This window comes from Caretta caretta, chromosome 27, assembly GCF_965140235.1.
Source record: "Caretta caretta isolate rCarCar2 chromosome 27, rCarCar1.hap1, whole genome shotgun sequence".
Classification (NCBI taxonomy): domain Eukaryota; kingdom Metazoa; phylum Chordata; order Testudines; family Cheloniidae; genus Caretta; species Caretta caretta.
Window position 1 is genome coordinate 13,207,785 of NC_134232.1, and position 12,925 is coordinate 13,220,709.

At 39.1% G+C, this 12,925-nt stretch overlaps 1 protein-coding gene across 2 annotated transcripts in view; it reads left to right on the top strand.

The window, feature by feature from the left end:
* Positions 1-8,207, top strand: part of ZPBP2 (zona pellucida binding protein 2) — a 77,492-nt gene extending 69,285 nt beyond the window's left edge. For both annotated transcript variants that reach the window (XM_075123585.1, XM_075123584.1), the window contains 3 exons: positions 2,845-2,930; positions 4,110-4,287; positions 7,583-8,207. In XM_075123585.1, coding sequence (XP_074979686.1) covers positions 2,845-2,930; positions 4,110-4,287; positions 7,583-7,680 — 362 coding nt within the window. In that variant the 3' untranslated portion in view covers positions 7,681-8,207. The remainder of the gene's footprint in view (positions 1-2,844; positions 2,931-4,109; positions 4,288-7,582) is intronic.
* Positions 8,208-12,925: the final 4,718 nt, after the last annotated feature.

Consider the following 12,925-nt stretch of genomic DNA (forward strand, 5'->3'; position numbering starts at 1 on the left):
AGCTCACGAAAGCTTATGCTCAAATAAATTGGTTAGTCTCTAAGGTGCCACAAGTACTCCTTTTCTTTTCACTGATCCTATGTATTTAGATTCTTTCATTTGTCTAAGCTCTCTGCCTGTAATATCCTTTATGGTGTGTCCTCCTCCCTCAATTGTAACCTAAGTCTTGCTAACATTCACTCTCACTCCTGCCTGCTCTGTTGCCACTGTTCAAAGTTGGATTGCAGGGTCTCACAGTCTTTCGCACATATCACTGAGACCATGTCTACGCTACGGGGGGAGATGGATCTAAGTTACGCAACTTCAGCTACATGAATAACTTAGCTGAAGTCGACGTACTTAAATCTACTGCGGGGTCCACACTACGCTATATCAACTGGAGACGCTCTCCCGTCAACTTCCCTTGCACTTCTCGTTCAGGTGGAGGACAGGAGTTGATGGGAGAGAAATTGGCGGTTGATCGCTGCACATTGAACCCCCAGTTAGTGTAGACAAGGCCTGAGTCATCAGTGAACAGCATATTCCAAGGCAACTCCCTTCCCCTATTTTCACTTATCACATCCAAGGCAACTGCAAACAAAGAAGGATTCAACGCTGACCCCTACTCCCCCAATACAGCTGAACATTTACTGGAAATTTACTGCTGTAGCAGACTACTATGGTCGTCACTCCATCAAAAATATCCTGAATAAGGCAATATATCCTTCTGGCACACCTCTCCATTGCAAATTCCACCAAACTAGTTTTCTTGATGAACATTTATACACCTTCAAGTCCACAAAGGCTGTGCCCAGTTGCTGTCTCTTGTCTCTAAACTTCTCCATGAGTATTCATAGAGCAAATATGGCATCAGTTGTACCCCTTCCCAGCATAAATACATATTGACCTCTCCAAATCTCAAGTGTTCTCAGATGCTTTTCAATAATCTTCTCCCAAACTTTCATATGGCATGTGCTGTCAGCTTAATTAGGCCATAATTAGCATACAATATAATATCTCCTTTGTGTTTAAAAATGGACACCACAAAACTTTTATCGCATTCGTCCAGCATTTTCTCTTTCTTAAGAATATCATTAAACAGACTTGTAAAATACTTGACGCTGTCCCTTCTCATTTACTTCAGTGCATCCAGCACTTCTTCATCTAGCCTAGGTGCTGTCTTCTTTTTCTTATTCCTCAGAGCCTCTACAACCTCTTCCTCCAGTGTGAAATCTGTTATGACTTGGCTCAGCTTACATGTTCTTAGTTCCTCCTGTGAGTTCTCATTTGTCACTCTTTCAAAATAATCACTCCAGACATTCTTGATTGATTCACCATTTGTTTACAATATACCATGTTCACTTCTAGTGTGTACAAACTCATATGAGCCTTTTCTTTCTTGCCTTAGCGAGTTTTTGGACAGTCTTTTCTCTGTCATATCCTCCTAGTTGATTATATAGCTTGTCACAAGCCAAATTTTTAGCTGTGGCAACACTTCTAATGGCCTCTTTTTTTCACCTCCATATACACTATCTTATCTTTGCTCAAGCTACTGGTCTGCCATTTTTTAAAAGTTATCTCTCTTTCTTCACAGATTTTTTAACCTGAAGATTCCACCACCAAGTCTTCCTTCTTATCCTTTTTGGCACTGGTTTAATCACTCCTAGGACTTTATATGCTGTTTCTAGCAATGTTAACTTTAATTTGTACCAGATATCCTCAACAAATCCCTTTGTGTAGTCAGAAAGTCTATGCATTATTTCTTGTTTAAAGATTTTTTTAATTCCCATCTTTAAGTTTGCAGTGCTTAGACCTTTTTGGTGCCCAGGGATTCAGGTGTTTCCAAGATTTCTACATTTTGAATTCCATAGGGACAGTCGATCCATAATGCTCTCTGTAGGTGTCATAGCACTGGGGAATTGATGGGGGACAGGGACACCCCGGACACATTTTCTCTTGACTGTGTATCTGCCCTACATGAGGGGAATTTGTCTGATGGGACCTGCAGTTGCTTTGTGGCAATTTTTCATCATCAGAGTGAATGAATTCCCCCTCTCCTCCCCCCATGTTCACAACGGAGAAGCCTCAAAGTTCAAATCTGGATTTGGACCTTTCCCTAGTTTGAAGTTATTTGTATATATGGGGGTTTGAGTCTGTCCCATCTCTCATTTCCAGATCTTTTCTCTTCTCATTTATTTCATTATTTTGTTAGTGAATGACACTAAAGTCACTGGATAGGAATTGTCAGGACCACTCCTTTTTCTCTTATTAATAAATGATACCACATAGTTTTTTCCAGAATCTTCCATCTCTCCAGTTTTCCATGACCCTTTAGAAGTAATTATTAGGCATTCAGAATGTTCATTAGCTAATACTTTTAACATCCTAGAATGTCAAGCCAGCTAGACTGATTTGTATATGTTCATGTTTTCTTAGTATTTCGTTACCTGTTTTTAATCAGTTGGAGGTAATCGAAGTTGCCTTTCCTTCTTGGTTATCCATTTATCTTTATTTTTATTTAAAACTCAATTAAGTATCTTAGATCACAAGAACAATGGTTATGAAAAAAATATCTTGACCACAGAAACAAATGTAATAAATTGACACTTCCTCACAAATTTGAGGCAAAATAGAGTGCCTCTGCTCTTGAGTTGTATTGTAACAGCGTAAAATTAATGTAATATACAGATAAGAAGCAGCAACAGTAGGATGACTGGCGTTTGCATGCCAGTGCTTTGTAAAATAAATCTCCAAATGAAAGACACTCATTTCAGGATGCTCCTTTGTAATGTATTCTTCAAGGTATTTATGATGAGCTATTACAATACAGTTTTGCCTTTATACCCTTTCTCCTTTTCTCTATAGTAAATCCTTTTGCCCCAGGATGGGAAGCAGTTTGCCAACATATTTCTTATGACTGTGAAGATGTAACCAACAGAAGAGTTCAGGAGGTAGGATTTTTTTAATGCAAGCATACCTAAATAAACATGTGAATATTCTAGAACCCAAAATGAGGGAAGGAGACGCTGCGGGGTGGGAGGTTGTAAAATATGGACTACAAAGTTAGTTAAGGTGAAATTTACTTTTCCCTGTACAAATCCTAGATAACTGGGCTTTGTGCAGGGAAGTCTAGAAGAGCAAGAACAGCATAGAGAAGGAATCTATTCCATCAATCCACAAGCAGACCGTGGTGTGTTGGTGCAGCTATTCTAGATGTGGTAGGGAATAGTAGCCACTGCTACTCCATGTCTCCTATTCAGATATTTTAGCCCACTGGATTCTTGTAAATGGGAACTAGAGACCCCTCTGCACATCCATCCCCAGTGGTCCCCTATGTAACCAATTTTGGATCATTGTGGAATGTTTCTTCCCCTTCCCCCCGCCCCCTTATTGAAAAGGACATGCAGATATCCATGCAGACGTCCCACTCTTAAGTACTTTTCTTTGTATTCGGGGTGGTCTGTGCACAATTGTATTCAGTGGATCAGTAGGGTTTAAATGTTATAGAAGGCTTTCACGGTCCCTTCACGCTACAGTGAATCCCATCATTAGTATTTACAGATTTTGACAGGTTGCAGTCCACCCTATGCAAAGAGCAGGAATGTATGTGTGATGTCTGGATTTTAAATAATTCAGCTCAAGATAGAAAACTATGTTTAAATGTCATATTTATTCAAAAATTGCTGAGGCCAGTGTTAATGTTTCTTATACATTTACTTTCTAAAATATGAAATTATGAAAATTAGCAATATGTTAGCATGTACTGTATTGTTTATTTCAGTTTTCCTAGAACATAGACCTTTGGATTATGATTTGGTAGCTGTAAAACAGTTTAAAGAAACTATCAAGTGTAGCTTCTGTTTTATATATAGTTCATTTAGCTTCATGGTGATTGTTTATGATATATATTATATTGCACATTGGCCCTAATCCTAAGCCCACTAAAGCCAATGGAAAGTCTCTGGATCACGATGCAGTGCAGTGGGTGCAGGATCAGGCCCATATTGCATATCATATACATATTCAAGCAGAATTAGGACAGAATATATTTATTGATATATCTGATCTACAAAAAACAAAATCCCACTGTCATATTTATCATTTATCATTTAATTATTCCTAAATTTTAGGCAAGAGATCTCATTGAAGAATTTTTCCATAAACAAACATATGTTCTGAAGCACGAGTTTCGGAATGTACCTGCAATACATTATATAGACCATAGCTTTGAAGTTACTCGCATTGACAGCTGTCGTCCAGGTTTTGGAAAAAATTATGACACCCACAATGACTGCGCTAGCTGCTGTGGTAATTATAGAAAAATAAAGTATCCATATCTCTTAGCAAGCAATATAAAGATTATTGCATATTAACCCTGCTTACATATTATTACATATTAACCCTGTTTTCCTGTCAGATACACTTTTTTTTAATATTGGTGATAAAAGTAAGCGTACTGCTGTTTATCTTTTGAAGAGGCATTTTGATTCTAAGTGATAAAGTTGGCAGGAATGGAAACAGCCAAGAAGAAGGTGCTGATAGTATTTGATGCATATCATACTGTAATAAAGGCTACCACTGCTGTCATTGGCCCGTCTGACTTTCTCCTCTTGCTCTTAGATCAGTTGTAGTATTCAGGACATAGGATCAATAAGAAATTGTCACTTTCATAGTACTGCTATTTTAAAATAAATGCTCAACTGTTCTGGGAGTTCTCCTGCTAGCAGTATCTATTTCTGAATTTAGGGTTACTGGAGGCATGGTGTTCTCAGTAGGTCTTTAGTTCTTGTGCTCAGGCTATGTTTGCACCGCACACCTTACAGCGGCACAGCTATGCTGCTACAGCCGTATCGCAGTAAGCTACGCAGTGTAGCCGCTCTTTGTGGGCAGGAGACAGCTCTCCTGCCAACAAAATAAAACCACCCCCAAAGAGGGGCGTCTCCCACCAACAAAGCACTGTCCATACCAGCACTTTTCATTGGTAAAACTTTTGTCGGTCAGGGATGTGTTTTTTTTTTTTCACACCCCTGATGACAAAAGTTTAACTGATGAAAGTGCAGTGTAGACATAGCCTCTATTTTTGTTGGCTTTCAGCACACAATGCAAAGGCTGTCTGGTTAAACAGGGGTTAGTTAGAACTGAGTTACAGAATCATGGAAATGTAGGATAGGAAGGGACTTTGAGAGGTCATCTAGTCCAGCTTCCTGTACTGAGGCAGGACCAAATATACATAGACCATCTAAACCTCCAATGTTAGAGATTCCACAGTTTTCCTGGGAAGCCTATTCCGGTGCTTAACAATTCCTATAATTAAGGCTAAAATTTTGTCAGGGATATTTTTATTAAAAGTCAGGGACAGGTCACAGGCAATAGACAGAAATTCACGGAAGCCCGTGACCTGTCTCTGACTTTCACTAAAAATACCCCTGACAAAATGTGGAGGTGGATTCAGCTAAGCACTCGCTGCTGTGGCTGTGGGGTCCCCCACCACCTGCAGTGAGTGGGAGCTCTGGGGTTGGCCTGTTGCTGGGTCCCCTCGCCCCCCCACACCACCTAGGAGCTCCAGGGGGTCCTCCAGCTATGGCTTGGCAGCTGCAGGGTCTGCCCGCCGCAGCTGGGTAGCTATGGAGATCCTCTCATTGCCCGCTGAGGCTGGGCAGCTGCGCAGGGTCCCCCCACTACTGCTGGGTAGGTGCAGGGGGTCTCCCCACCTCAGCTGGGCAACAGCAGGGGGTCTGCCCATCCAGATGCAGGGTCCCCCCACTGTGGCTGGGCAACTGCAGGGGTTCTCCTACCAGGGCAGGGACTGGGAGCTGCGGGACGGCTGGCTGAGAGCTCCAGCCCCAGGGCAGAAAATGTCAGAGGTCAATGGAAGTCACGGATTCTGTGATTTCCATGACCTCCATGACATAATTGTAGCCTTACTTATAATTAGAAAGATTTTCTTAATATGTAACCTAAATCTCCCTTGCTGCAGATTAATCTGATTACTTTTTGTTTTAGCCTCTGTGGACATAGGGAACAACTGATTACTGTCCTCTTTACAATAGCTCTTAACAAATTTGAAGATTGTTATCAGGTCCCCTCTCATGCTGCTTTTCTCAAGACTAAAGCTGCCCAGCTTTTTTAACCTTTCCTCATAGGTCAGGTTTTCTAAACTTTTTATTATTTTTGTTGCTCTACAATTTGTCCATATCTTTTTTTAAAGTGGAGTGCCCAGAACTGGACACTGTACTGTAGCTGAGGCCTCACCAGTGCCGAGTAGAGAGGGACAATTACCTCCCGTGTCTTACATATGCCACTCCTGTTAACATAGCCCAGAATTAGCCTGTTTCACAACTGCATCACAGATCAGGCTCATATTCAATTTGTGATCCTTTTTACTGCCCAGCCAGTTATTCCCATTTTGTAGCTGTGCATTTGATTATTTTCTTTCTAAGGGTAGTATTTTGCACTTGTCTTTATTTAATTTAACCTTTTTGATTTCAAACCAGTTCTTCAATTTGTCAAGGTTGTTTTGAATTCTAATCCTCCTCTCCAAAGTGCTAGCAACATAAAAATAGTCATACTGGGTCAGACCAAAGGTCAACTGTTAACTGCTCCCAACCTGCTGTCATCCGCAGATTTTATAAGCATACTCTCCACTCCATTATCCAAGTAATTAATGAGAATGTCGAATAGTACTGGACTCAGGAGAGAGACCGCCATAGGATCCTACTATGTTCCTCCAGATTGACAGCAAACCATTGATAATTACTGAATGAGTACGGTCTTTCAACCAGTTTTGCACCCATTTTATAGTAATTTCATCTAGACCATATGTCCCTAGTTTGCATATGAGAATGTTCTGTGGGATTGTGTCAAAAGCTTTACTAAAATCAAGATATATCACATCTGTAGTTTCACACCATCCACTAGGCTGTATTGGTTTTTTAACAAGCTTATAGTTTGAACAGGTTGTATTTTTAAATTCCGAGTTTACCCAAAGGCAATGCAGTACATATATGTTTTATACCTAAAAAAATAAATAGCTAACCCTCCAGAAAAACTTTTCAGGAAAATGAGGTTGGGGATATTTACATGTCACTAGTAATTTCCAACAGTCACTTCTATTGCTCATGGCAACTGAAATTTGCAAGGCAGCCACCTAGAGTCAGTTACACAATGTTAAGCAAAGTATATGTGCATTGCTGGATCAAGCAAAGTGCTCAGCCCCTGGATTGAGCCCTTAATTTCTGGTCAGACTTTTTGGTTCAGGCTACTGTGTTATGAAGTGAAGCTAAGTGTGTTGATCTCAGAGAAACTGAAAAAGGCATTCTATAATACAGGTAAAGTTATTCTACAGGGTATGTCGGAATGGAGCACTAAAATATTAAATGAAAAGTAACTGATATAAAATATATTAAAATTAAGAATGTAGTTTTCCTTAATATGATCACTTAGCTCCATATGAAATATTCAGCATGCAAAAAAATATAACCTGGAGCTAGTTTAGTGATCTGCTGAATGTCCCTAATACAAGTTTGAAAATTCCATAATGTGTATAACCCAGCCCATGGTGGAAGTCATCTGACTGAAATACTGTATATTTGTTTGGTTGCAGTGGTTTGTGACCCTGGAACATACAGCCCGAACAATGAAGTGAGATGTCGGATTTGTACAAGCATTCGAATCAAACACTATGGAGCAAAATCTTGCTAATAAACTTAAAATAGAAATTGGAAAACTGAAGAAAAGTTGTGAAAGCATTATTATTCTTTTGTGATGTCTGTTTTTTTTTACCTCCAAACCTGGGGCTCTTATATTTCAATAGCCAATCCTCTCAAGATTGATATAACTACATTTTCTGTATTCAGGAGCCACTTGTGGATAGAGATTCTAAAAAATGTCTAGTATAAAATGTTCATACCGGGGAGAGTAATTCAATGGAAAACAAAGAATGCAAAGAAAATTATGAGTATTAATATGTGGTTTTTACAGAAAAGTCTCTGATTTGTGGTATTGACACTGAACACAGCATAGCACTGTACTTTAAATAAATGAAGGAGACATAAACAATTGATGGAGAAGTGATTTATAGTATAGTGGAATGATTGTAGAAGCATACTAATGTGTTATAATGCTTTAAGTAGAAGTCCATGTACATTAATGTTTGCAAGAAATTACTCTTGTAGGCCAGAAGTACATATTTAACCTCTATAATGTAAAAAATAAAACTATTTATTGTATTTCCTTTTGCTTTTTGTCCCTTTTTGGAGAAAAACAAGGTTGTTACAACTTTCCTCTTTGCATATGAACTCCTTTTCAAGTCAGGGAGGTTGAAATAATTTATATTAACATATTGTACTGATTTTGCTATGAGATATGGTGTACCAATATTTATTAGCCATGCAAGCTAAATGTTTCAGAGCATGTTGTTAGAACTCATTTATAAATCCCCTTAAACACAGAATCTACAATGAAAACTCTAGCAGATTCTGTGTAGCTAAAATATTTATTAATTTACTATACTGAAAATTTCACAATGCTATGCAGAAAGGGTTTCCAGACCATATGTAAGAAACTCAAAACAAATTCCCTAAAGTACCGTCTGCTTTCATCAGCAATTTGAAAAAGTCTCCCTGCAAACCACAGTACCAAATTCAAGGAGGATCATCTTTCTGAGACAGACAAATTAAGTTTTGTGTGGTTTAATGTAATGGACATGTCTCTTGGAGGAGTTCCTGAAAAGCAAAGTTCTCTGTAGCTATTAAAGATCGAATCACAATTTTTGTAAGAACAGGGGTTTGCCAAGAATAAAAGTGGTTATTTTCTTTTAACTTTAATTCACTGTAAAAAGTTCCTGCACATTTCTTTACGTAATCAAAGTGAAATCTCAGCATTTATGTTGTGCCTGAAATCCTTCCATTGCAGCCTACTCTGTGCAAAGTTAGGTAGTATAATGGTAAAAACACTAGCAACCAATTGAGCTTCCACCATTGCCATCACCAGTGGGATCTATATGTAGTGCAACAGTGTGGAAGTTTAAAAAAAATGCTTAATGTAGAGTAGGCTAATGAAGGCTGGAAAGACAGTTTTTTTTGTTTGTTTTTTAATAAAAAGCTTAGATTCCAGATCACATATCTTAGGCAAGATATGTTGGCAAATGCCACAGTCCTGGAATCAGGAAACATAAGGGGCCTATTTATATGACTTTTATGTTTGCTGCTTCCATCATACTTTCAGAAACTATTTTATAAGCAAACAAAAAAGGTGCTGAGTATTTTGATCTCCATCTGCTTGCTTTTGTAACTATTTCTTCTTCTCTGCATATCACCTGTGGCATGTGCTGGAGGTCCCAGGTGCCATGCTGTATGAACAGAAGCTTATTCTCTTCACTGCAGTTTTGAACCCTTTGTGATTTTTACTGGATCAGTAAACAAGTCCAGGAACAAATTGTGAAAATATTAAGATAAAGTGGAAGTATTTATTCCCAGAAAGAATCTAACCTTTCAAAAGTAAAGCAAATTTGGTAAAAATGTTATCTTATAGAACGAAGATATCTACAATGATAGAAGCTGTGTTAATACTACACTGTACACTGTCCAAGGATGGGCTATCACCAGCAGGAGAGTGAATTTGTGTGGGGGGGTGGAGGGTAAGAAAACCTGGATTTGTGCTGGAAATGGCCCAACTTGATGATCACTTTAGATAAGCTATTACCAGCAGGACAGTGGGGTGGGAGGAGGTATGGTTTCATATTCTCTGTGTGTATATAAAGTCTGCTGCAGTTTCCACGGTATGCATCCGATGAAGTGAGCTGTAGCTCACGAAAGCTCATGCTCAAATAAATTGGTTAGTCTCTAAGGTGCCACAAGTACTCCTTTTCTTTTTGTATTACAGTAGTAGTGCATAGAAACCCCACCAAGATCAGGGTCCCATTGTGCTAGGTACTGTACAGACATATTATATAAAACAGAAATGTATTATTTATTATATACAGAGATACAATATTCTGCACTGAAGAACTTAGTCTAAATAGACAAGACACACAAGGGGTGGTAGAAAGGAAGCATTATTATCCTGATTTTACAGTTGGAGAACTGAGAGACAGAGAGTTTACATGATTTGCCCTAGGTAACACAGGGAGTCTGTGGCAGAGACTTGAATTAAAACCAGATTGCCTGAGTCCCAGTACAGTGCCTTAATCATAAAATGAATCCTTCCTCTCTAAGATACCATTCCATAGCAGAAGGTGCTACACTGTTAGACGTGGACCAAAGTATACTTCAGTTGGAAAGACAGCACACTAGTCCTCTTGTCAGTTGGATTAAAGATGCTTAATTGCATAAGTTCAGAGTGGGAAATGCCATCTTGCTTGCTTTATTAAATTAAAGCTATATTGAACAGAACATCTCCGTTAACTGGAAACCGAATTTGAAAGCTGAGCACAGCTGTGCTTTGGCTCAGATAACGATCAGAACATAATATGATCACAAAGTCAGGCATTAGAGATGGAAAATACCAAACAGGTCATCTAACCCATGACTCTGATAAGAAAATCACCTTCCCAGTGAAATCAAAAATATATTCATAGTCTCTTTTTCAAAGCTAAGGTTACAAGACTACCTTCTTTCATTCATACAGTCTGTAACCCTCAGCTTTAACACCTCTCTCCTGTGCTCCCCTAGTTGATTCTTTCCACTTCTACTTTCTCTGTAAAGCTAGTTCAGAATCCAGCTCCCTTCCAGCAGTCTGAAGTGCTCTTTTGATATTGTAAAACACTAGTTCACTCCCATTGTACACTCTAGTTTAGTCCCATCCGCCCTAAGCTTATGCTTTTCATGAAAGTCCTGGTGAAATTGGGGCCAAATTATGGCTAACCCTATCCCACAGACAGGAAAAGAAGCTAGGAGGGGAGCTATGGGTGCAATTCTTATGCTTCTATCCAGGCCCCTAATAACCTAAAGTTAACATTGCAGATGCTCTGTGCTTGGTGGCACAATGAAGTATTTCAGTACGAAGCTTTGGAGTTAGGAAACACTGTGTTTTAGCAATGATCCCCTCTGATCCACCAATGACTACTGTGGAAGACTACTGTGGACTCCATTGTAATGTATACAAAGGGGATTCATCATTGAGGCTGCTGGACCCAGTAGGCCTTTCATTTCTCACTAGCTCCCTAGTTTCCAGATTTAGACTCTGACCAAGGAAAATATTGACTCCAATGGGACCACTCATGTGGTTAAAGTTAAACATGTGCTTAAGTGCTCTGCTGAACTGGAACAATACAACACAAAGCCTGTGCTACTTACTTTCACCAGACAGTCTCCCTAAATTCTGGCTTGGACTCAACAGTCATGGATTGCTGAATTACAGCATTTACACACCATTCAGGGCTCAGATTACTTCTACACCTACTAGAAGTATTTGTGCAGTGTTTGGGAGTTCTGCAGGGTCTCACAATGGACAAGAAAATGGGGTAAAAAAATTGCAGCAAAAGCAACATTAATTTGTGCCTGTTTGGAACAGTGGAGAAACCAAGAAAGCCAGACTGGCCCATGAAGTTTGGCTGAGACTTGAAATCATTCTATCTGGAAAGCCTTAAAAACCCCTCCCTGGATTGCCTGCAATTTTTATTAATGTACAGTACCTCTGTTTTTTAAATTAAAGAAACTAAATCTGGTTTTTGCTTAGTGTCAATCAGTTTGCATGAGAAATGAAAAAAAGATTACAGCAAACAGTTAATTAGGAGGGAAGGCTTTTTTCATTCTGATTTCTTGTTCAGGAAAAGGCATGTTGCGTGGGAAACAGAAAATGTAATGATGGTATGTATTTAAACGACTTTTGGGCTTCTTGTTCATCGGAGTTAATTTCCACTCATAGAAAGTGTCACTGACTATATTCTATGAACAGCATTATTCCCACTATAACAAGCAACATCACAGGAGTCCTTTGCATACAATGAAGAAGTATGATTTATTATTGACAGCAGTGCCACTGTAAAATGGATTTTGCTTGGTTAAATAAATAAGGGTTGTTGATGAACTGCAGACCAGTTTTAACCACAGTATAATTGCCACCAGTTCTAATTATTTGAAATATTTTTATAGTTATGAAGATTAAACAATTGAACATCCTTCATTCCCTCTTCTAATCATTTAAAAGTTCAAAACACAATCTAGGGATAGAAATGCAAAAAGTGATTACCTTTGCTAAATTTATTTCAGGACTATCTTTAAAAAAATAAATCACCTCTAGGTCTTTTTCTAAAATATTCAAATATGCAAAATCAAACATCAAGCTACCCAGGTGATTAGTGGCTTTCCACTGAGATAGCCATTGCTCCTAGGATAGATACTGGCAGGATTGGCTGGGGCTGGTGGAGTTCTGAGAACACAACTCTTGAGGAGTGATTGGGCAGAAGTTCTTGCCTCTAGCTTTTCTTAGTGGAAGGGGAGCAGCAGAATAAACCCTGTCTAGAGCAGTCTTGATTTCTGGCTTTACAGTTCCCTGGAGGGAAAAAACCCTGAATTTTTAGATTTAATTGTTTTTTTCTTTTCATACATCTTGCGGAATTCCCGCTTCCTTAAAAAATGTTAAGCTCAGGGATATGCTAAAATAGTTTTATTTTCACTTCTAGAATGAGTCTTTTCAGGTTGTAGCACTGCTACATTATGTGTAAACTGGTAGAAATACTCTGTTTCACTCTACAGCTGTAAAGCCAAACCCTTTAGGGGGGATCTGGGAGGAACCATAACAAAAGTAGTCCCTGGAAGCACAACTCTGGGGCCATTGGAAACCAGTGAGACTGAGTGACGGAGTAAATCAAGGGCAATCCATTTAGGAGGCTCCAGCTTAACCCAGGGATCTACCTAGGTCATGAAGGATCCATTGGTTAATGGGAGTGGAGCTGCCAACTTCTTTTGTATGGGAGAATCACCATCTGAGTTTCCTGAGTTTCCTC